At 42.7% G+C, this 21,542-nt stretch overlaps 1 protein-coding gene across 5 annotated transcripts in view; it reads left to right on the forward strand.

Annotated features, from left to right (window-relative positions):
• Positions 1–1,512: 1,512 nt before the first annotated feature.
• USP31 (ubiquitin specific peptidase 31) overlaps positions 1,513–21,542 on the forward strand; it is a 69,033-nt gene continuing 49,003 nt past the window's right edge. For 2 of the 5 annotated variants that reach the window (XM_027126660.1, XM_027126661.1), the window contains exon 1: positions 1,513–2,287. In XM_027126660.1, coding sequence (XP_026982461.1) covers positions 1,667–2,287 — 621 coding nt within the window. In that variant the 5' untranslated portion in view covers positions 1,513–1,666. Of the gene's footprint in view, positions 2,288–17,623; positions 17,804–21,542 lie in introns of those variants that run through there. The other 3 variants (XM_027126662.1, XM_027126663.1, XM_027126664.1) reach the window with 2 other exon arrangements.

Genomic DNA, 21,542 nt, shown 5'->3' on the forward strand with positions numbered 1-21,542 from the left:
ATAATGGCTGAATATTGTGATAAAATGTTGTCAAACTGTTTGAAATTTCACCAAAAGCTCTTCCTTTCCTTGTCCCTTCCTCCGCCACAATTTCATATTTGAAAAAATTTAAACACGTCTGCAAGGTGATTTGGGGACTAGTGCAAAGAATCCACTGGGTGTCAGCATAAGGGTCCTGCTTACTACGGGGTGGGAGGTCAGAGGCAAAAGCCATTTACTTTGAAATACGGTGTAAGGTGGGATTTATGTTTTGAAAAGAGGAAAGGCTCTCCTTTCCCTGATTTCTCCGTTCTGCAGTAACCAGGACTCAGGCGAAGGGTTAGCAAAGAGGAGAATCTACAGAGAGGAGGTCATAAACCAGTGGATTTGGCAGCACAAAGATGTACTTTTTTGCACTATTTTCTTCTTTTTTAATTGAACCAACATTTAAAAATAGGATTTCCACCTTCTCTTAAAGAATCAGATGATCTGAGCCCTCATTTCTGCATGGGAACAATTGGCTGGAGCTGAGTGGCAGCCACCCCCTTTAGAAGGATGTTGATTTGCAATTTGCCAGAGTCCCTGCCATTCCTTATATTCTCCGCAACACTAAGTCACTTAAAGTAATAATAGTATGATTGAAACACCAGAATTCTTCATTCGCTGATAGGACCACCTGATATTTGTGGGTCTGTGACCTTTTGTTTAGAAGGCAAGTCGAGGGGCTTTGAAACATACTAGGGTTTGAAATGGGTAAGAGTCTACCAATCTCAAAGGAATTGAATGGAAGATTGAAGGAGAGATTGCATGCTTAACGCAATGCTTGTAACGGCGGCTATTACCAGCATCCACTAACAAGAGAGCACGCAGAAACCCTGTTAGTTTCACACTTCGTCTTACTCCCAGCGTCTAGGACCGTGCTTGGCACTAACAGTAACTGTTGAATGAATGAATGAATGAATGATGGTAGAGCTCAGGGGGGGTCTGAAAAGGAAGGTATTCTGATAATATAGTTTCACCGCGACCCCAAAGTGCCGCCTGGAAGACAAGCCTGGCCGAAACGTGCCAGGCTCTGCGATGGCGTTCGAGTGGGCAAGCAGACCATCGGGGTCCCTCGGGAGCCTGGCGGGGCTGGCTTGCCCAGGATCGGTCAGGGCCATGTCCATCACCTCTTCCAGAGTATGGTAAGGGGGCGTCCTGATTCCTGCACTTTCCCAAGGCCTCCACCATCAGATAGGTCAAGACGGAGTCCTACGCCGGGGCATCCACTACCCAGCGCTAGCCCAGCGCTAGCCCAGCGATACCCCGCGGCGCCTGGACCTTGACCACACTAGACATGGCCTCCCTCGGGCTTCACGGAGCAGTACCGCGCCCGGAGCCGCCAGTCATCGCGTCTGGCTGGGGAGGCAGCTCCGTTCCCGGAGTCAACATGGCGGCCGCGGCGGCTTCAGCGCGGGGCGGGGAGCTGGGAGGCGGGTCACGTGAGCGGCCCAGCTGGGCGGATCTCGCGCGCTCCCGCCCGCCCCGCCGGCCGCGTCTCGCTTGCTAGCTCCGCGGCGCTCTGAGGTGTGCGGGGCATCGAGACCCCCGTCCCGGTGAGGCGCGGCGCGGCGGGATGCGGCGGCGGCCGTGGCGGGGACGCGGGCCGGGCGGGCGGACGCGGTGATGAGCGTCAGCGGCCACCGCCATGTCCAAGGTAACGGCGCCCGGGCCCGGGCCGCCGGCGGCGGCAGCGGGCGGGAAGGAGAAGCGCTCCTTCAGCAAGCGGCTGTTCCGGAGCGGCCGCGCGGGCGGCGGCGGCGGCGCTGGGGGCCCCGGGCCGGCCGCGCCCTCCTCGCCCTCGTCGGCGCGCTCGGTGGGTAGCTTCATGAGCCGCGTCCTCAAGACGCTGTCCACGCTCTCGCACCTTAGCTCCGAGGGCGCCGCCCCGGACCGCGGCGGCCTCCGCAGCTGCTTCCCGCCCGGGCCCACGGCCGCGCCCACGCCGCCGCCGTGCCCGCCGCCGCCCGCCTCGCCCGCGCCGCCCGCCTGCGCCGCGGAGCCGGTGCCCGGGGTGGCGGGGCTCCGGAACCACGGCAACACGTGCTTCATGAACGCCACGCTTCAGTGCCTCAGCAACACCGAGCTCTTCGCCGAGTACCTGGCGCTCGGCCAGTACCGGGCGGGGCGGCCCGAGCCCTCGCCTGACCCCGAGCAGCCCGCGGGGCGCGGCGCGCAGGGCCAGGGTGAGGTCACCGAGCAGCTGGCGCACCTGGTGCGGGCCCTCTGGACCCTGGAGTACACCCCGCAGCACAGCCGCGACTTCAAGGTGAGCCCCTGGGGCACCCGCCTGCCCAGAGCTTCCTTCTCCGCTTCCGTCGCGGCCAGAGGACTGATGCTCTGGTTGCCTAAGGAAAGAGGAGCGGGCCTCGAGTCCGGGCAGATGGCGCTGATTGCGAGGAACAGTCATTCACTCATTCATGCATCGGGCATTTGTAAGGGCTTGCTACGTGGCGGGCCCTTTGATGGGCACAGGAGAGGGATGGGACAATGGGCAAGACCGTCTGCCATCCTGGAACTTACATTCTTGGGGGTGGGAGTGTTGAGCTTGGGTTCAAATCCTTGTTCTGCCACTTACTAGCGGTGTGACCTCGGGCAGGTTACTCTACCTCTCTGTGCCACAATTTCCTCATCTGGTACCTACCTCATAGGTGATTGTGAGCTGCTAACAAGTTGATATGTTGGGTTGAACCCTATGAAGTTACCCACTGTTGACCGTTCTGACTTACAGATTGGCATTTTTATGGCGTTCAACCTGGTATGTAAAATGCTTCCATTGTGTGCAGTGCTATGAGTATTTGCTGCCATTATTATTTTTAGTATTAAAAACTTTAACAAGTTAAAGAGGTGGTACCAGACAGTGGTTTGAAGGAAGTAAAACCTGGTGATGTGACTGTTGTGCTGGTAGGGTACGTTACATGGGTTAGGGTGACTTCTCGGAGGAGGTGATGTTCTGAGACTTGAGTAACCACAGGGAGGGCCAGCCTTGAGGAGCTCAGGGGAAAGCGGTTCCCAGGTGTAAGGCAAGTGTGGACACCTTGAGACGGGAAAGAGCCTGGTGTACTTGACCCGCAATGTAGCTCCGGGATGGGCAAACTCTTTCTGTAAAGGGCTGCATAGCAAATGTTTTAGGCTCTGCTGTTCAAGATGCAAACTCGAGGATATTAAGTAGATATGTATATAACAAGAAAAGACACATTTCTACACATTTATTATTGCCTACAATAAAAATATTATAATAATTGAGTACAATATTTTGTAATACAGGTCTACTAATGAGAAGCATGGGACTGTTTTTTTGGAGAGTACAAAGTTTAACTTAATTGGAGTTCAAAATTAATGTTCCCTGTTGTCAAATTGATTACAAGCATTCATCTCTCCAAATCATTCGTAGCTCACAGGCCGTATAGAAACAGGCAGTGGGCTAGATGTGGCCTTGGGTCCTTGTGAGTGCGTGAGAGCTGAGAGAGGAGTGTGAGTGGTGGGCTGGGGCCAGGTGGTGTAGGATCATAAATTTAGGCTGTAGTACTAAGGAAATGGGCTCTTACTCTAAGCAAAAGGGGAAGATGATTTGAGATTGTATAAGGGATACTTTTAGGTGGAAAATGGATATAGATAGAACTAAATAGAATGAAATCACACAATAAGAAAGTTAATTCCTTTTCTGTTCTCTTTCTCTCCTGATCATGCCCAAGAGAAAGTCTCAGCTTGGTGGTTAGCTTGTCTTTAACACCTCTTGCTCACTCCCCCACCTTTTTTTGTTTATTTGTTTATTTATTTTATTTATGTATTTTTTGGCTGTGTTGGGTTGCCCCTGCTGTGCACGGGCTTTCTCTAGTTGCGGCGAGCGGGGCCTACTCTTTGTTGCAGTGCGTGGGCTTCCCATTGCAGTGGCTTCTCTTGTTGTGGAGCATGGGCTCTAGGTGCACAGGCTTCAGTAGTTGCGGCACGCAGGCTCAGTAGTTGTGGCTCGCGGGCTCTTGAGCGCAGGCTCCGTAGTTGTGGCGCACGGGCTTAGTTGCTCCATGGCATGTGGGATCTTCCCGGGCCAGGGCTCGAACCCGTGTCCCTTGCATTGGCGGACAGATTCTTAACCACTGTGCCACCAGGGAAGCCCCCTTTTTTTTTTTTTTTTTTTTTTTTTAAATAGAGAATAAGCTTCAAGTTTAGAGATCTGAATAGGTAACAGTAGCTAGAATTTAATAAGGTTATGTCTTCATTGGATTTGTCTTTTCTAAAATAAATTTATTTATTTATTTTTGGCTGCGTTGGGTCTTTGTTGCTGCATGCGGGCTTTCTCTAGTTGCAGCGAGCAGGGGCTACTCTTTGTTGCGGTGCGTGGGCTTCTCTTGTTGTGAAGCACAGGCTCTAGTTGCACAGGCTTCAGTAGTTGTGGCACACAGGCTCAGTAGTTGTGGCTCGCAGGTGCGGGCTCTAGAGCACAGGTTCAGTAGTTGTGGCTCATGGGCTTAATTGCTCCGCAGCATGTGGGATCTTCCCGGACCAGGGCTCGAACCCTTTGTATTGGCAGGCGGATTCTTAACCACTGCACCACCAGGGAAGCCCTGTCTTCTGTTTATGGCAAATGGTACTGGCAGTCCATTGGTGCTATGAAGTTTCTTTCTAAAATACACTTATTTAAGTATGAGTAAATGATTTGATTAAAATATAAATTGGTCAGCTATCTAAGGGAATCAGCTTGGTTGAGGACCTACTGTCTTGCTGAGGAACAACACTGCCAAGGTCCACTCCTCTCCTTTTAATACATTTTACTTACATGTTATTTATATTTATTTATGTTCTACCCTGTTTTTCTCAAAAAGAAAAAAATGGTTGTTGTTTGATCTTGGAAATTTGAATGGAAATACTTGACTGGGATAGGGACTGGAAAAAAAGAGATTCATGTCAGAGATCTCAAAATAAGAAAGTAGGAGGGAATGGCAGCCAGCCAGCTACTATCGGTCTTTTTCTTTTTGCCTATACGTGCCTGCAGGTAGCCACAGCAGTTGCAGACTTTTCAAGGTCACAGCCTAGTGTTTTCAGTTTGGTTTTCCATTCTTTTCCAAAATGTGAAAATCAATTTCTACAGCATTTTTGTATGTGAACATTTCCATTGCTTTTTAAGAGATTGTGTTTACTTTTTTATCAATTAAAAAGCTGTAACAGAATTGGGTCAATAATTCTAGAAAAGCATGCTTTGGCAAAGTTGAACAGGTTCTTAGAGGCCTTTTTTTCCCTGAATTTTATTTTATTTATTTTTTTATACAGCAGGTTCTTATTAGTTATCCATTTGATACATATTAGTGTATATATGTCAATCCCAATCTCCCAATTCATCACACCACCACCCCTACCCTGAGGCCTTGTTTTTAAAAAATGTAATCTTCTGAACCGTTAGTAGATTTCACTTTGCATTCATTCATTCATTCACCTCCCTCTGTTGAAGGTTTATTCAGTCAGTTAGGAATGCGTTCCGCACCAGAAAGAAGCAGCCCTAATGATGGTGCCTTAAGCAATAAAGATGTTGAATTAGCTCACCTGTAAGAAGTCTGGAGGTAGGTGGTTCTAAGGTGGTGCAGTGGCTTTATGGGCCCAGCTAGGACCCAGACCATTTCTGTGTTTCCATTCTGTTGTCCTTAGCTATCAGTGGCCTTTTGTCCTTAATGTTTGTCACCTCAGGGTTTTCTACCCAGTCAAGCCAGGAAGTCATTAGGGAAATAAAAGTTCTTCCAGAAGCCCCCTCAACAGGCTTCTACTTACATCTCATTAACTATAATCATGTCGCTTGACCACCCTGGCTGCCGTGGAGGCAGGAAGGTGGTGTTTGGGTTTTCCTGCCTTAATAGAAGAGATGAGTAAAGGAGGGGATTGCCTTGTAGGCAGCCCACCAAAGTGCTTCGCCTACCACGTGCCAGGCACTGTCACGTGGGGAAGACACTGCGCCTGCCTGTGAAGCACAAAGGAAGTTGAAGCACCAGGCAAGAGGATGCACCTGTCACCACGCCCCCCTCACCTGCTGGTGATTTGATATTCGAGGCAGATACTCTTCTCTGCTCTTCTTGAGCTCACATTCAGCCTCAGAATCCTGTTGAACAGCCTGTTGATCAGCCACTACCAGTTGGCAGAGGAGATAAAACCAATTTGCCATGTTGAGATAATTTGCCTTGAGGTCTCAGAAAGCACTTAGTATGTCTTTGCATGTACTTTTATCGTCCTAAAACTTCTTTAAGTTCCTAACAATTTTGTTTGTAAGATTTTCAATTCGGATTCTAACCACATTGATTTCAGCTTTAGGAGCTTGCCAGGTAAACGGAGTTTTGGTTTTGGATGAGCTAGATGGTTGTTATGGTTGGATTTTCGTTTTCCAGAATGAAAGACGTTGACTGGTCCAATCTTGGTAAGCTTTAAGAAACTTCTCTAGCTGCCACTTATATCTTTTTCTTTTTTTGTGCAGTCCTTTTTCTCCTGCTGATAGAGTAGCGGTTGTCAACCAGGGCACTTTTGCCTCCCCTACCCCCTCACTTCTGGGGACATTTGGTGATGTCTGGAGACACATACTTGGGTGTCACAACTGGGGTGGGGTGCTACTGGCAACTAGTGGGGAGCCTCCAGGTTTGGGGCTAAGTGTCATACAACATGCAGGACAGTATCCCTCAAAAAGGATAACCCAGCCCCAAATGTCAGTAGTGCTGAGGTTAAGAAACTGTTGGAGGAATGTTTTGAACTTCCTTAGTGCAAGTTTTCCTTACTTTCCCAGCTTTTAATGGTTATCTTGTTACTTTTTCTTCTCTTTGTTTGCTGCGGCACTAGAGTAAAGGTTGGACTTTACTGGCAGGATCCTTGGATCACTGTCTTAGTAAAACTATGACAGTAAGTAAATCATTTTGAAACCTGAATGCTCAGTATGCTGTTGTAAGAGGAAATAAGCCTATTGTCCTAACTTTAACAGGATGCTAGCTTGGGTGCTCCAGGTTCGTACAGATGCTTTCTGGTTTCTAGTACTCAGTGCCCTTTTGCAGCAAGTGAAAGACGGAAGGTCATCTTTCAAGTAACAAAGATGGGTTTTATAGCAGCAGTTTTCAAACTGTGCTTCCAAAGAACGACTAGAACAGAGTGATCTACTGATAAAAGAAATGTGGGGACTCCTTTCAAATTTGCAGGAAAACAAAAAGTAATTGATGAATCAAATTTTCTCTCCCACATGTTTTTCCTTGAACTTTGGTGCCTGGTGGTGCTTATTTATTAGTGAGAGTTCTTGGGTTACAAAGGGAGTATATGTGTGTAAATGAGTAGTGGCAGACAAGCCAGCAACCAGGGGCTTCCGCTGGCTCAGTTTCACACCTTACTTTGTCATGGACTCATGCTGGGGAGCTCTGATTTTATGCTGCAGACCTATGATAAAAATTTTCCTCGTTTGTATGAAGCTGTTTAGTATGTTGACATTTCACAGTGGTTCCCAAGAAGTGATCTGATTTTAGGGTGTCCCTCAAATTAATTTGAAAAATAGGAAAAAAAATACGAAATAGTGTCGGTCACATTCAGATTTGTGATGGTATTAAATAGAAAGTATGTCTCCTCCTGGTCTGTTCTCTTGTCTGTCAAATGCTGTCAGTTCTGTTTTAGCGAAGTTCCACATCTTTGAAGAAGGGCGGTGAGAGAATCATCACATTTTAGACTTGGAAGGAGATGTGGGTGAAATGTGAGTGGTCCTCAGCCTTTCTGGATGCGGAAACTAAGGTTCACCTGCTGGCTAGAGGCTGAGGGAGCAGAACCAGAGTTCTGACCACCCCCCGCATGCCGATGCACGCACTGAGCCCTGGTTCTGAGGTCGTCTTATTAGCACAACCACTGAAGCGACAGGTCTCAACATAAAACATAAACAGGGAGGGTGGACGTGCTGAAACATGTAGCATTTTTTTCCTCTAAGTTTGCGGTGCTAAATCGTAGTGAAAATAAGGTCAGCTGCAGCTAGCTTTATACATGTGCTATTGCTCCTGAGACTTAGGCACTTTTGGAAGACTTCCTTAAAAAATTATCCTTTCAGACCATTTAAATGCATATATAAACGCATCTTTTACATTGATGGGCTTATACTCTCCATAGAGTTCTGTAACTTGCTTTCCCTTATGCCCCTATACTGGACTTGAAAATATATCACGGGTAACCATAGCTTTCATTGTTTTTTGTTAATACATCCAAGTCCACCTCATTCTTTTTAACAGTTGTATAGAAGCCCACTGATGGGTGTTTTGGTTGTATAAAATTTTTAACCATTGTAGCCAATCCTTCAACATATATCAAGTCTCCTTTTCTAAGGAGTGGGTCTTAGCTATGGCGTTGCTGAGTCAGAGGGAACGTGCATTTACACTGTGGATGCACCTCACCAGACTGCCCAGCAAAAGCCTGAGTAGGACAAGACTCTGACCCATCCATGCTGCATGCTAGGGCCTCGCTGCTGACACGTGCTTCCTCTTTCAAGTGACTGCCCTATTCTTCAGTTTTCAAACTTATTTTCTTTCACGTAGGTCAGTTTTGTTCCTCAAGGTATGCCTATTCTCCACTCTTCTTAAACGTGTATGTCTCTCTTTCCAGACATGTCCACCTGATGTGTGCAGCTTCTTATCAGGTGGTAAAGGGGACTCATGAGAAGTGCAAGAAAAGCATTGAAGAGGACTAGTTGGGGAATAAAAATACACAGGACAATTATGGACTTTCATGTTTGCTGACTTAAACCACATTTACTGAGCAATTATTGTGTATAAAGGGACTAGTTTAGGGGAGAGGGTTGGGAATAGAGGATTAAGTATGACGATTATAGGACAAAGTTCTTGCCCTCAGAGAACTTACCAGTTTTATAGGGAAATTAAAAAAAAATTGTATTGACTGGGAAAGTTCAGTGGGAGTTCAGAGAAGGGTGAAATCATTGTGAGCTGAAGTGCAAGTAGAAGATTCATTCATTCATTGTTGGCAGTTAAGCTTCTACAAATTTATGAATTTATGGAGCTCGTAACTCTATGCCACGTGCTGTGCTAGTCCTTGGGTATATGGGGTAAACCAAAAGGTATGGTAATGTAAAAAAATGGTGCCAGGTCTCGTGATCCATTCCTTCTTGGAACTTTTATTGTTACAGGGGAGGCAGATGTTAAACACACACTGGTAAATGTGAAATTTAAAATTATTAGAGCTAAGAAGGAAAAGATAAGGTGTATGAGAGAGAATGATGGGTGTGGCCAGGCAGGAGTGATAAAATGTATTCAAAAGGCTCTGCAGGGGACAGGGCTGGGGGTCCATTTGAAAGTCTGACAGGCCTTTTTCATGGCTTAGAGAGCTAGGAGGGGTGTGGGGTAGATGAGGCTGGAAAAGGAGGTCAGGTAGGCAGAGGCGGGTCCTGTAGGACCCCCTTGTAGACCAAGATTAGGGGTTTAGATTTGGTTCTAAGAGCAGTGGGGAGCTGTTGCAGGTTTTAAGCAGAGTTCTGGCATGATTTCCTTGAAATGTGAAGTGATCATTCTGAGTCTGAATAGTGACTATAGACTGGAAGCAGGGAGGCCAGTTTGGAGGTTTTGCGAAGGTGGTGGATGGGATGGAGAAGCGGATAGATTTGATATGTATCTGGAGGTAGACTCGACAGGACTTGCTGAAGGATTGATTCTGGGGAAGGCACTGAGGCAGAGGGGAGCAGCCAGAATAACGCCCTGGTGTTTGTTTTGAGCAGGAGAGTGATTACTGGTGCTGTGCACTTACTCGAGGAGCAGCAGTTCTGGGGGGGTCGGGAGTTCAGTTTCAGATGTATTAAATAGGACACTCATGAGATATCTGGTTGGCAGCTGGATAAGGAAGTCTGGAGTTCAGAAGATTGGGACTGACTAGAGATAAAGATATGGGACTCCTTGGTCTATAGGTGGTATTTAAAACTGTGACATATTGCTTGGAATGGGATTTGAAGATAAATAAGGCTTGGATAGTTAAGGGAAAGAGAGATGCCATTCCATATTGTTGGGGAAATATTCTGAGCAAAGGCACAGCCATGGCACATTGTCTAGGGTCAGGGAGGCCACTGGGCTGTCTGCTGTGTGCAGTTGATTTGCAGAAGTTTTTTTGAGGCTTGGCACTGTTGACATACCTGGCATTATTGGCTGGATGAGTCTTTGCTGTGGGGGGCTGTCCTGGTGTATTAGGATATTGAGCAGTGTCCCTGTCCTCTACCCACTAGGTGCTGGTAGTACTCCCCTGCACCCACCCCAGTCATGATAATCAAAACTGTCTCCAGACATTGCCACATGTCCCCTGGGGGGCAAGATTGCCCCTGGTTGAGAACCACTGATTTGGAGAGAAGGGCAAATAAATGTAGATGGCTGAGGAGATGAGAGGGGACAGATTATGGGTGCCCTTGAAAGTCTGTCACAACAATTTAGCCTTGAGGCTGCAATCAGTAGTGATTCAATTGAGGCTTTTTGAGCTGTGCAGACTCTGATTTGATGAAAAAAGATGTTTTAGAAAAATGGTTCTGATGGTGAGCAAAAACGAATCAGATGGAGGAGAAAGTAAGTGCGTGGAAAGGGCAGTCACAGGTGTGACATGAGGAAAAGGAGGAGGAAAGGGTGAATCCAAGAGACATTGTGGAGGACATCGTGCCATCATTAAAGAGACTCCAAGAGATGGAGAGTAAAGGAAACACCGAGGTTTCAGACCTGGGTGATGGAGAAAATAAGGGGCTATCTGACAGAGGTGGAGCAGTCCAAAAAGGGCACTAAGGGCAGAGAAGATCATGAAGATAATTTGAACATGCGGGGTTGGGGGTCATAGGATATCTAAGGAGAGTCTTAATAGTTGGAAATATGGTGCGATTTAGAACTAGCTGTGTAGACTTGGATTCAGCTGCATAGAGGTGATAATTGAATCCAGGAGCATTGAGTGTGTAGTCAGAAGCCCAAGGCCAAGCCCTTGGGGGAAACTAAAAATAAGAGGATAGGAGGAGGGAGGGACTTCTTGGACTTGTTAAAGGGGCAGAGAGATAGGCGGAAAACCAGGAAAGCAGAGTCAGGAAACCTGGCTTATTTAGGTTGACTTCCTGCTCTTAGCCCTGAGTACAGTGTAGAGCTGCAGAAACGTCAGTTTATACCCAGTAAGAGGGGCTTCCCTGGTGGTGCAGTGGTTAAGAATCTGCCTGCCAATGCAGGGGACACGGGTTCGAGCCCTGGTCTGGGAAGATCCCACATGCTGTGGAGCAACTAAGCCCGTGCGCCACAACTACTGAAGCCCGCGCGTCTAGAGCCCGTGCTCCGCAACGAGAAGCCCGCTCACCGCAACGAAGAGTAGCCCCCGCTTGCTGCAACTAGAGAACGCCCGCTCACAGCAACGAAGACCCTACGCAGCCAAAAATAAAATAAATAAATAGATAAATAAATTTTAAAAAATGCTATATACCCATTAAGAATCAAATTCAGGTTGATATATTGTAGTCATGATTCGTTAAGTCTACAGATTTATCGAGTACATTTTTGTGCTGGTCCTGTGTTGGGAGGCACTGAGCTGTGCCAGGATGACTGAGATGGTCCATGCCCTTAAGGAATGCAGGGTCTAGAAGGGAAGGCAGGGGTTAAGAAACAATTGCAGAAGGGTAGGATGAGTGCTGTGATAGAGGTATGTATAGAAGTGCTGTGTAGACCCCAGGGAGGGAAGGGAGGGTTGTGGGGGGACTGGAGTCTGGAAGGATTTGGTCGGAATCCTCTAGGTGGATAAGGGGAGAGGTGGGAAAGGCCTTTCCAGGGCAGAAAACCCATCAAGTGCAAAGGCTTAGAACCTCAAACAACTTGGCTTATTCAGAAAATTTCAAGGTCTAGTGTGGTTGGAGCAGAAGGGCAGGGTGGTGGATGGGTTGGGGAGGAGGTCACTGAGTGATGCTTTGGGCGAGGTTAGATCTCTGGCTTTGTTCTTTGGATGCCATGTCAGAGAATAGCATCTTGTGAGGGCAGCACCAAGGAATTTCAGACAGGCTTGTGGTATCATTGTCTTTTTCTTTTATTATTTTTCAAAGAATGATCACTCAGAGGCCAGGGACATTGAGGATGGGGAGGTGATGATGAGAGAGGGCAGGGGCAGAACTGGGGGGTTCAGGGAGAACAGAATATATCTTAGCCTCTTTGAGCCTGGTTACATTTGGGAAACTGAGGCAGCATAAAACTTTTCAGAGGTGCTGAATTCCACTTTAGGCATGTTGTATTTGAGGTCCCATGGTAACTCATGGAGGAAAATATTCAGTAGTGTAGGCTAGAGTTTCGGCTAGAGATTTTTATTTGTTATTAAACTCCCCTTCTGAGTTTTTAAAAATATCTTTCAAACCAGCAACATAAACTAGCACTAAATCTGTTATTTTGATTTGATCTAGTTAGGTTCTTTACACATTTGCAGGGGCAGAGCTTCAACTTGAACTCAGGGCAGTGTGATGATAACATTTATGCTCTCACTGTACTGAACACGTTGCCTTGAAGTGCCATCAGTTTACATTTTTGTACTTGTCCACATACATACATATTTTACGTAGTTGCTATTATCCTGGCCAGGCCATTTTGTATTATAATTTTTTTTCATGCAACTTACAAAACATTTTTCCATCTTTCTAAATAGTACTCATAATACTGTTTAATGTTTACTGATACATATGGTATCATATTGCTAAGTGATAATTTAATCATCCAGTCCTCTTTTTTTTTTTTTTTTTTTTTTTTTTACGGTACGCGGGCCTCTCACTGTTGTGGCCTCTCCCGTTGCGGAGCACAGGCTCCAGACGCACAGGCTCAGCGGCCATGGCTCACGGGCCCAGCTGCTCCACGGCATGTGGGATCTTACCGGACCGGGGCACGAACCCGCGTCCGCTGCATCAGCAGGAGGACTCTCAACCACTGCGCCACCAGGAAAGCCCTCCAGTCCTCTTTTATTGGGCAATTTCCCCCATACTCTTTTTTATTATAATGAACATGAATCATGTGTATAGCTTTTTGTTTTGTCATGTTATTTATTTAGGATAAGTTTCCAAACATGTTCTCAGAGCATCAGAAGCTTATGGACATCTTTTTGACTTCTTATTACAGAAATTACAGCGCTGCTAGTTTGATCATAAGCTTCACCCAGCCCAGTGAATGGTGCATGTTGGATGCTCACAAACCATTTTTGGAATGAGTTGGATTTTATAATTTAAATTTGTTATTGTCAGTTTATATTCATTCTTTGCTCATTTGTCTATTGTCATTTTTTCCAATTTTTTGTTGTGGTAAAATACACGTAACATAAAATTTACCCTTTTAGTTGCTTTTAAGTACAGCTCAGTGGCATTAAGTACCTTCACTGTTGTGCAACCATCAACCACTGTCCATTTCCAGAACTTTTTCATCATCCCAACCAGGAACTCTGTATGCATTAAGCAATCACTCCCGTCTAGTCCCTGGTAACCAGTGTTCTACTTTCTGTCTCTATGAATTTGCCTATTCTAGGTATCTCATATAAGTAGAATTACACAGTACAATACACAAAATCCTTTTGTGTCTGGTTTGTGTCATTTAGAATAATGTTTTCAATATTCATCTGTGTTGTAGTATGTTGCAGAATTTCATTTCTTTTGATGGCAGAATAATATTCCTTTATACGTATGTACTACATTTTGTTTATCCATTCATCTGTTGATGGACAACTGCATTGTTTCTGCTTTTTGGCTATTGTGAATAATGATACTATGAACATAGGCATTCAAGTATCTATGTGTGTCCCTGTTTTTAATTCTTTTGGGTCATGTAGTAATTCTGTGTTTAACTTTTTGAGAAACTGTCAAACTTTTCCACAGTGGCTGCACTATTGTACATTTCCACCAGCAATGCATGAGGGTTCCAGTTTCTCCACATCCTTGCCAGCACTCGTTATTTTCCATTTTTGTTTTCAAATAATAGCCATCCTAGCGTGTGTGGTTATTGTGGTTTTGATTTGCATTTCTCTAATGACTAATGATCATTAGTCATTAATGACTTAACTGATGTCTTGGACTATCTTTTCAAGCAGTAGGCTTATTGCCTGTTTGTATATCTTCTTTGGAGAAATGTCTATCCAAATACTTTCCTCATTTTTGAATTGGATTTTTTTGTTGTTGATGCTGAGTTATAGGAGTTCTTTATATATTCTGGATATTAATCCTTTATCAGATATATGATTAGCAAGTATTTTCTCTCATTCCGTGGGTGGTTGTTTCACTCTCTTGATGACTGTGATGAAGTCCAGTTTGTCTATTTTTCTTCTTCTGTTGTCTGTGCTTTTGGTATCATATCCAAGAAATCATTGCCAAATTTAATGTCATGAAGTTTTCCGTCTTTGTTTTTTACTAAAAATTTTATAGTTTTAGCTCTTATATATAGGTCTTTCATCCATTTTGAGTTAACTCTTGTATTGATGTATGGTGTAAGGTAAGGTTACAACTTCATTCTTTTGCATGTGGATATTTAGTTTTCTCAGCACTGTTGTTGAAAAGACTACTGTTCTTTCTTTGTTGAATGGTTTTGGTGCCCCTGTCAAAAATCAATTGACTGTATATGTGTGGGTTTATTTCTGGGCTCTTTATTCTATTCTATTGATCTATATGCCTGTCTTTGTTTCAGCACCACACTGTTTTGATTACTGTAGCTGTGTAGTAAGTTTTGAAATCAGAAGTTTGAGTCCTTCCAATTTGTTCTTCTTTTTCAAGATGGTTTTGTCTTTGGAGTTCCTGGAGATTCTATATGAATTTCAGAATAGGCTTTTCTTTCTGCAGAAAATGGGATTTTTATAGGGATTGCACTGAAATCTGTAGATTGTTTTGGGTAGAATTGTCATTGTAACAATATTGTCTTCCAATCCATGAACATGGAATGTCTTTTTTAATATTTATGTTGTCTTTAATTTCCTTCGCTTAAGTTTTGTAGTTTTCAATGTACAGGTTTTTCACCTCCTTTGTTAAATGATTATTCCTAAGTATTTTATTCTTTTTGATGTTATACATGGAACTGTTTTCTTAATTTCCTTTTTTGGATTGTTCATTGCTAGTGTATAGAAATGGAACTGGTTTTTGTGTGTTGATATTGTATCCTGCACTTGGCTGAATTCATCTGTTAGCTCTAACAGTTTTTTTTTGTGTGTGAGTCCTCAGAGTTTTCTACATATAAGATCATATTATCTGCAAACAGAGATAATTTTACATCTTCCTTTCCAGTTAGGATACTTCTTTTTTTTTAGATAAAGCATAGTCGGTATACAATGTTGTGTTAGTTTCTGGTGTACAGCAAAGTGATTCAGTTATATATATTCATATATATATATTCTTTTCCATTATAGTTTATTAAAAGATATTGAATATAATTCTCTGTGCTATACAGAAGGACCTTGTTGTTTATTTATTTTATATATAGTAGTTTGTATTTGCTAATCCCAAACTCTTAATTTATTCTCCCACCCTTCCCCTTTCTCGCCTAGTTCTGGCTAGAAATTCCAATATTCTGGTGAATAGAAGTGGTGAAAATGGGCATCCTTGTCTTGTTTCTTCATCTTAGGGGAAAAGCTTTCAGTGTTTCACCATTGAGTATGATGTTAGCTGTGAGCTTTTCAGATATGGTCTTTATCATGTTGAGGAAGTTTTCTTCTTTTCCTAGTTGAGTGTCTTTATCATGAAAGAATGATGAATTTTGTCAAGTGCTTTTTCTGAATTAATTGAGATGATCGTGTGGTAGTTTTCTTTCATTCTATTAATGTGGCATATTACATTGATTGATTTTCATATGTTGAACCCCTTTTCATTCCAGAAATAAATCCTACTTGGTCATGGTGTCTCTTGGGATTTTTTTTTTTCCTTGGGATTTTGAAGTTTCTTTTCTTTTTTAAAAAACTTTATAATAGCTCTTTATAGAGTGTAGATGTAAGGTAACACCTTCATTAAGCCTTGATACATTTGATATAGATACTTCTCTCAGACTCTTGCTCTTTTAGTTTTGTTAACTTTTATGTATTACAGAAGGTTTTAATGTTTTTGAACCTGTACCTTTGCCTTATTTTTTGTTATGTATAGCTGAAAAGTTAGGCTTTCATATAGGATAATTTTTCTCTTTTATTTTTTGTTAGTTTTTTCTTTTATGTTCTAAAATATTTCTCTTTCCAATAATTTGGAGTTTGGTTTAGTATAGTGCAACTGTAAAGTGGGGATTTATTTTAAGGTTTGAGATTTCCCATCTTGTATAGTACATTGAGTGGTTGAGAACCTGGACTGGGGAGCCAGACAGCCTGTGTTCCAATCCTAGCTGCAGCACTTATTAGCTATAGGTCCTTGGGCACTTAATTCTCTGGGCTTAGTTTCCTCATTTGTAAAATGGGGATAAGACTATATCTACCTCATTTGGTTGTTTTAAAAAGAAGAGAAAAACTTGGCTAAGGGACTGGCATACCGTCAGTGCTAAGTGAGTGTTAACTGGTATTGTTACCCAGCCTTGTTATCACACTGCTTATTTGTAAAAGTCTTCTCCATATTTAGAATTTTATGGTCTATTTCTGAATTGTGTGTTCTGTTTCATCAGTACTTTTATTGGTACCACATGGCATTGTTGTTGCCTGTTCTTTTCATGCTATTCTTTTTTCCCCCCACTGTGAAACATTTATTTTTCTTCTGCAATATTTTCTTCTGATTAAAACCAGTGCAGAAAAGTACTCAGTACCTTGGGTAAGAGATGAGCTATCTTGCTGTTCTTTTAAAGTTCTCCAGACAAATTTTAGAATCATTTTGTCAGGTTTCAAAAACCAATCCTGTGTGAATTTTAGTGTTAAATATCTACATTAGTTTGGGACAGATAACCATCTTTGCTGAATGTCTGCCTGTCACTGATAAAATTCATAACTTTAAACAAACCATAAACTAATAATAATGTTACAGTAAGAAAACCTGGTTGACTGATAAGTGAGGAAGAAATTGCAAGAGTTATTAAAAGAACTGCCTGTTCCCCCCAAAGATTACAGAATTGGATGGATTTATTCATACATTTTTCCAAGGATCAGATAATCCCCATGTTGTATGACTGTCAAAAGTGTAGAAAAATTTCCTCTCCAAGGCAAAAGGATTCTGTTTCCTAAACCTGTTCATGTCTGTCTCCTCCATTCCACTGCGAGGCCCTCGAGGGCAGTGAGTCTGTCTTATTCAGCATTGTTTTGTTGGAGGTGCACAATGTATTGGTCCATCTGAACTGAAGATGCCACAAGCAAGGAAGGACAGCTTGCAGACCAGCCTCAGTTGTAAATGTAGATGTGCTGATGATGGGCCACTTCTCTTGTACACATGGGTCAGACCTCACTTGAGGACTGTGATCACGCTTAGGCTTTAAGCCTTGCAAGAGGAGGAGGGAAACTGGAGATGGGTGGCATGCCTCAGTAACAGAATTTTTTGAGCATGTTGTCTGAAAATGGAATGAGATGCCTCACCTGAGTATTTTTATCTTTGGACAAGTTGAAGCAGAGCCCTGGGTAGTATTGTAAAGGAGAGTTACACACCCCATAATAGATTGGACTGGATTCAGTTTATTTCTTTCCCTTTCCTTGTCTCCTGCTCCTTTCCTCTGACTTTTGAACATATAAAAAATGTACATTTGAAGCAGAGTTGACAGTGTTTGGCAGCTTTACGTGAAGGGTGGATAAGATGAGGAGGTGAAAATAACTTCGAGGTTTTGAAACAGGGTGTCTTGGGATGGTGTTCTTCACGCCTGGAAGCACAGAATGGAAAACGATTCTGGAGGTGAGTGGATAAGTTCAGTTTTAGAGAGCTCACATAGTATTTGAACACAAGAGCCCTAGGAAAACTTGTTTGTTGTTGTTATTATATTTGTGAATGTCTCTCATATGTCAGGCAGGCACTGTGTAAAGTGAATCGTTTTAAGTTTTTGGTGAGCCATGTAGAAATGTGCCGATCTGGTCAAAATGTGGAAATCTCTCTTAAACTGATACAGATGTAGTAATAAAGATGCTTGTGCTGAGTTACAGATGCTTATCCTGAGTTAGGTGTTTTACATCTTCCTTTGTGTGGCTTGAAGTTTTTAGTTTGACTCTGCCACTTTTGTTTTGTTATTAGTGTGTGGTTTGGTGCATTTTTCCTGTCCCCATCTATACACCTGTCACAATGAGGGGCTGCTAAATAGGGCAGTGTTCTCTGTTTGTGTAGTTCCCCACAGCTGTTTCCTATAGTGAAGACTCAGGAAAACAATGACCTCATGGTTTCCACAAAAAAAGCCTTTTATATATAGTCATGGAAAAGAAATCATTGAAAACTGAGTAATTTAAAATTCTGTCCTCTGCAGCTTTTTCCTTCAAAAATATTCTTGTTTGCTCTGTTAATTGGCTGTTCCTCAAATGACCTTTTATGTTTAACAAACAACATTTTTGCAGTGGAGCACATCGGGATATCTTGTCTTTCATTTGATTGTGATCTTTCTCTATTTAGAAATCATTGTTTTCTGCCACGGACTGTGGCAGTTCCTAGAGGAATTGGCCAGTCACCCAACATCTGTTGCTTCTTCCCTCCAGTTGTTGAGCTTGGATGGTAGCAAACAGTGTGTCCACAAACAAACAGTTCACGCATTAGAAGATTGCATAGGACTGGTCAGGAAATGCCTTTGTTGCTTCTACTGTCAGGAACCTTTGTAAGCTCATCACCAGCTTAGTAAATTCTTCTTCTGTTTTTTTTTAAATTCCTTGACTTTAACTCTTGGTCTTCTCATCTTTAAGAGCAAGGCAGAGCTGTCTGATTCTCAGGAGATTTAAGAAATAATAATAATCATAATGAAAATACCATTTATTTGTGTGGAGCCAGATTATTGATTGATTGATTGATTGCGGTACGCGGGCCTCTCACTATTGTGGCCTCTCTTGTTGCAGAGCACAGGCCCAGCGGCCATGGCTCATGGGCCCAGCCGCTCCGCGGCATGTGGGATCCTCCCGGACTGGGGCCACTGTGCTACCAGGGAAGCCCCATTTATTTATTTTTAACCTTCTTTTTAAAAAATTTATTTGGCTGCGTCGGGTCTTAGTTGTGACATGTGGGATCTTTCGTTGTGGTGAGCGGTATTCTCTCTAGTTGTGGCATGCGGGCTCTAGAGTGTGCAGGCTTAGTTGCTCTGTGGCATGTGGGATCTTAGTTCCCTGACCAGGCATTGAGCCTGTGTCCCCTGCATTCAAAGGTGGATTCTTAACCATTGGACCACCAGGGAAGTCCCTGGAACCAGATCATTTACACTGTACATTCATATACAACTTTTTCATTTAATCTTCCCAACAGCCTGTGAAAGGAGCATTGCTATTCCATTTAAACGATTAGGATATAGGGCTTCAGTGCTAGTACTTGATTAGTAGCAGAGCCAGAACTCCAACCTTGCATGGTTTTTATGAGGTTAAAGGAGAAGATATAATTAAGGGTTTAGTACAGAAACTTGCACGTGGTAAGTATTCCAGAAATGGAAGGTGGTGATGAGGAAGGTGCTCATTCCAAGTCTGTGGCCGCCTGAGTACCCTTCCCCATTTCTCAACTCTGTCCTATTGGCAGTTTTTCTTGCTGCCAGAGTAGTCTTACAGCTTATCTGTAACTACATTATTTCTCTTCTCAAAAATTGCCTTTACTTTTTCTTTTATATACAAAATGTGGTATAAATTTCTTAGCTTGGCATTTAAACTTTTCCGGAAAAATAAAATAAAAAAGGCATGCATAAAACCAGCCCCATTAAAAATAATGGTTAGATTCAATAGACACACAATTACTGTTAATTTGCTCTAAATGTTACTGATGCTTATCTCATCATGGACTGGTTAAAAAAGTTCACAAACAGGCACCTACCTGTGGATCATACTTTGAAGAGCACTGCTGTGCAGCTTCCCATGGTCTGATTTTGTCTGTTTATTCCCATAGTTTCAATGAAAATGTTTTTCTGTCTTTGCTTTTCTTGTAAAATGGTAGTTAGATCTAGAGGCTTAATGAGATTCAGGTTTGAGGGTTTTTTTAAGCCCTCTTCTTCTTTTTTTTTTTTGGTAAAACTAGTTTGTGGGAGGTGTTATAAACTTCCATCAGGAAGCCTATCTTGTCTGGTCGTGTCTCTTGCAGTGTTAGTAGTCGTCAATGGTTAGTCCTTGATCCATTAGTTCAGTAAGGGTTGAAAAATGGTGATGTTTTAATTTTAAGATTCCTTTTCACTTATTAGCTGGAGAACTTCTATAGAGACTCTCGCCCTTGTCGGTTGTTTGGTTATCCCAAAGTAAATTTGGAGAAGAAAGGCAAAATAATACGTGGTGTTTTTTTCCCTTTATTTTCTGGATTTCAAAATAATTACTTGATTTCCAAATGTAGTTAGTGAGTTTTTTTTGTTGTAACTGTATGAATTAATGGATTTAAATGCATATTTGATGTGTTTCAGTCAATTACAGTTATTAACCTTATTATGCCCAACTTGTCCCTTTTTTGGCCATTGGGACAAGTTGGCTACCAAGTCCTTTTGACACAATACTGCTAGTAGTCTGTGATGTCAAACCAAAATGCCGGAAGTTAAGATTTTCAAGGCTCATCTTATATGTTTCCTGCTCCAGATCTGGAATCAGTCATTTCTTCAAGGAGCCCTAGTCCCTTTTGGTGGCAGATGGTACTAAGACACCACAGTCTGGGCATTAGGGGTGTACTTGGTTTCTCTGTGTCTAAGTAGGCAGAGCTAGGAAATGTGTGATTTGTTTTAAAGGTGTAATAAATCAATAATTCATATTGATAGTTCCATTCAGGATTTCAGGGTTTTTATTTAACCTCATTGATCTTACATCTGTTTTTCCTTTCTTCCATGCTGAAAATCCTGTTCTTAACACTAGTGTACATTCTCATTTACATTATCTCACAGTGCATTCATAAGTCTCAGAATAATCCAATACTACCACCAACAGGATGAGTATTTGAAAAAGGTTTAAGATTTATTTATTCATTTATTTATTTTTCTCCATAGGATATGTCCTACTAGGACCGTATAGTCATATTATATGTTTTAAAGTCACTTGGAATAGTTCTCAGTGTGGCTTTGTCACCAATGTGGTATACAGTTAAATTGATTTGTTTCTTTTTGCTTTTGGTTTTGAAGAGTCGTTTTTTAAAATGTAGCTTTGTTGCATAGTTATGTAAAAAATAAAATTCATTTGCCTGAAGTCAAATCTACAAAACAAGATCTGTTCAAAGAAGTCTAGTTTCTGTCTCTGATTCCTATATGCTATTCCCTTTCTCGTTAAATTTTATGATTTATTCTTTCATTGTTTTAATATAAGCAAATACATGTATTCATAATCTTCCTCTTATTCAGGTAAATAGTAGCACACCATCCGTACATGATTTTCTTCGTCTTGCTTTTTTCCTATAGATAATATGTGAGTGCTTACCATATGCCCTGCACAGGGGATTATTTTATGTATTCCTTGTAACATTGTAAGGTAGATATACATATTATTATTTCTGTTTTACA

The sequence above is a fragment of the Aethalodelphis obliquidens genome, unplaced genomic scaffold (assembly GCF_003676395.1).
Source record: "Aethalodelphis obliquidens isolate GAN/ISIS:26980383/991018 unplaced genomic scaffold, ASM367639v1 scaffold30, whole genome shotgun sequence".
Taxonomy (NCBI): domain Eukaryota; kingdom Metazoa; phylum Chordata; class Mammalia; order Artiodactyla; family Delphinidae; genus Aethalodelphis; species Aethalodelphis obliquidens.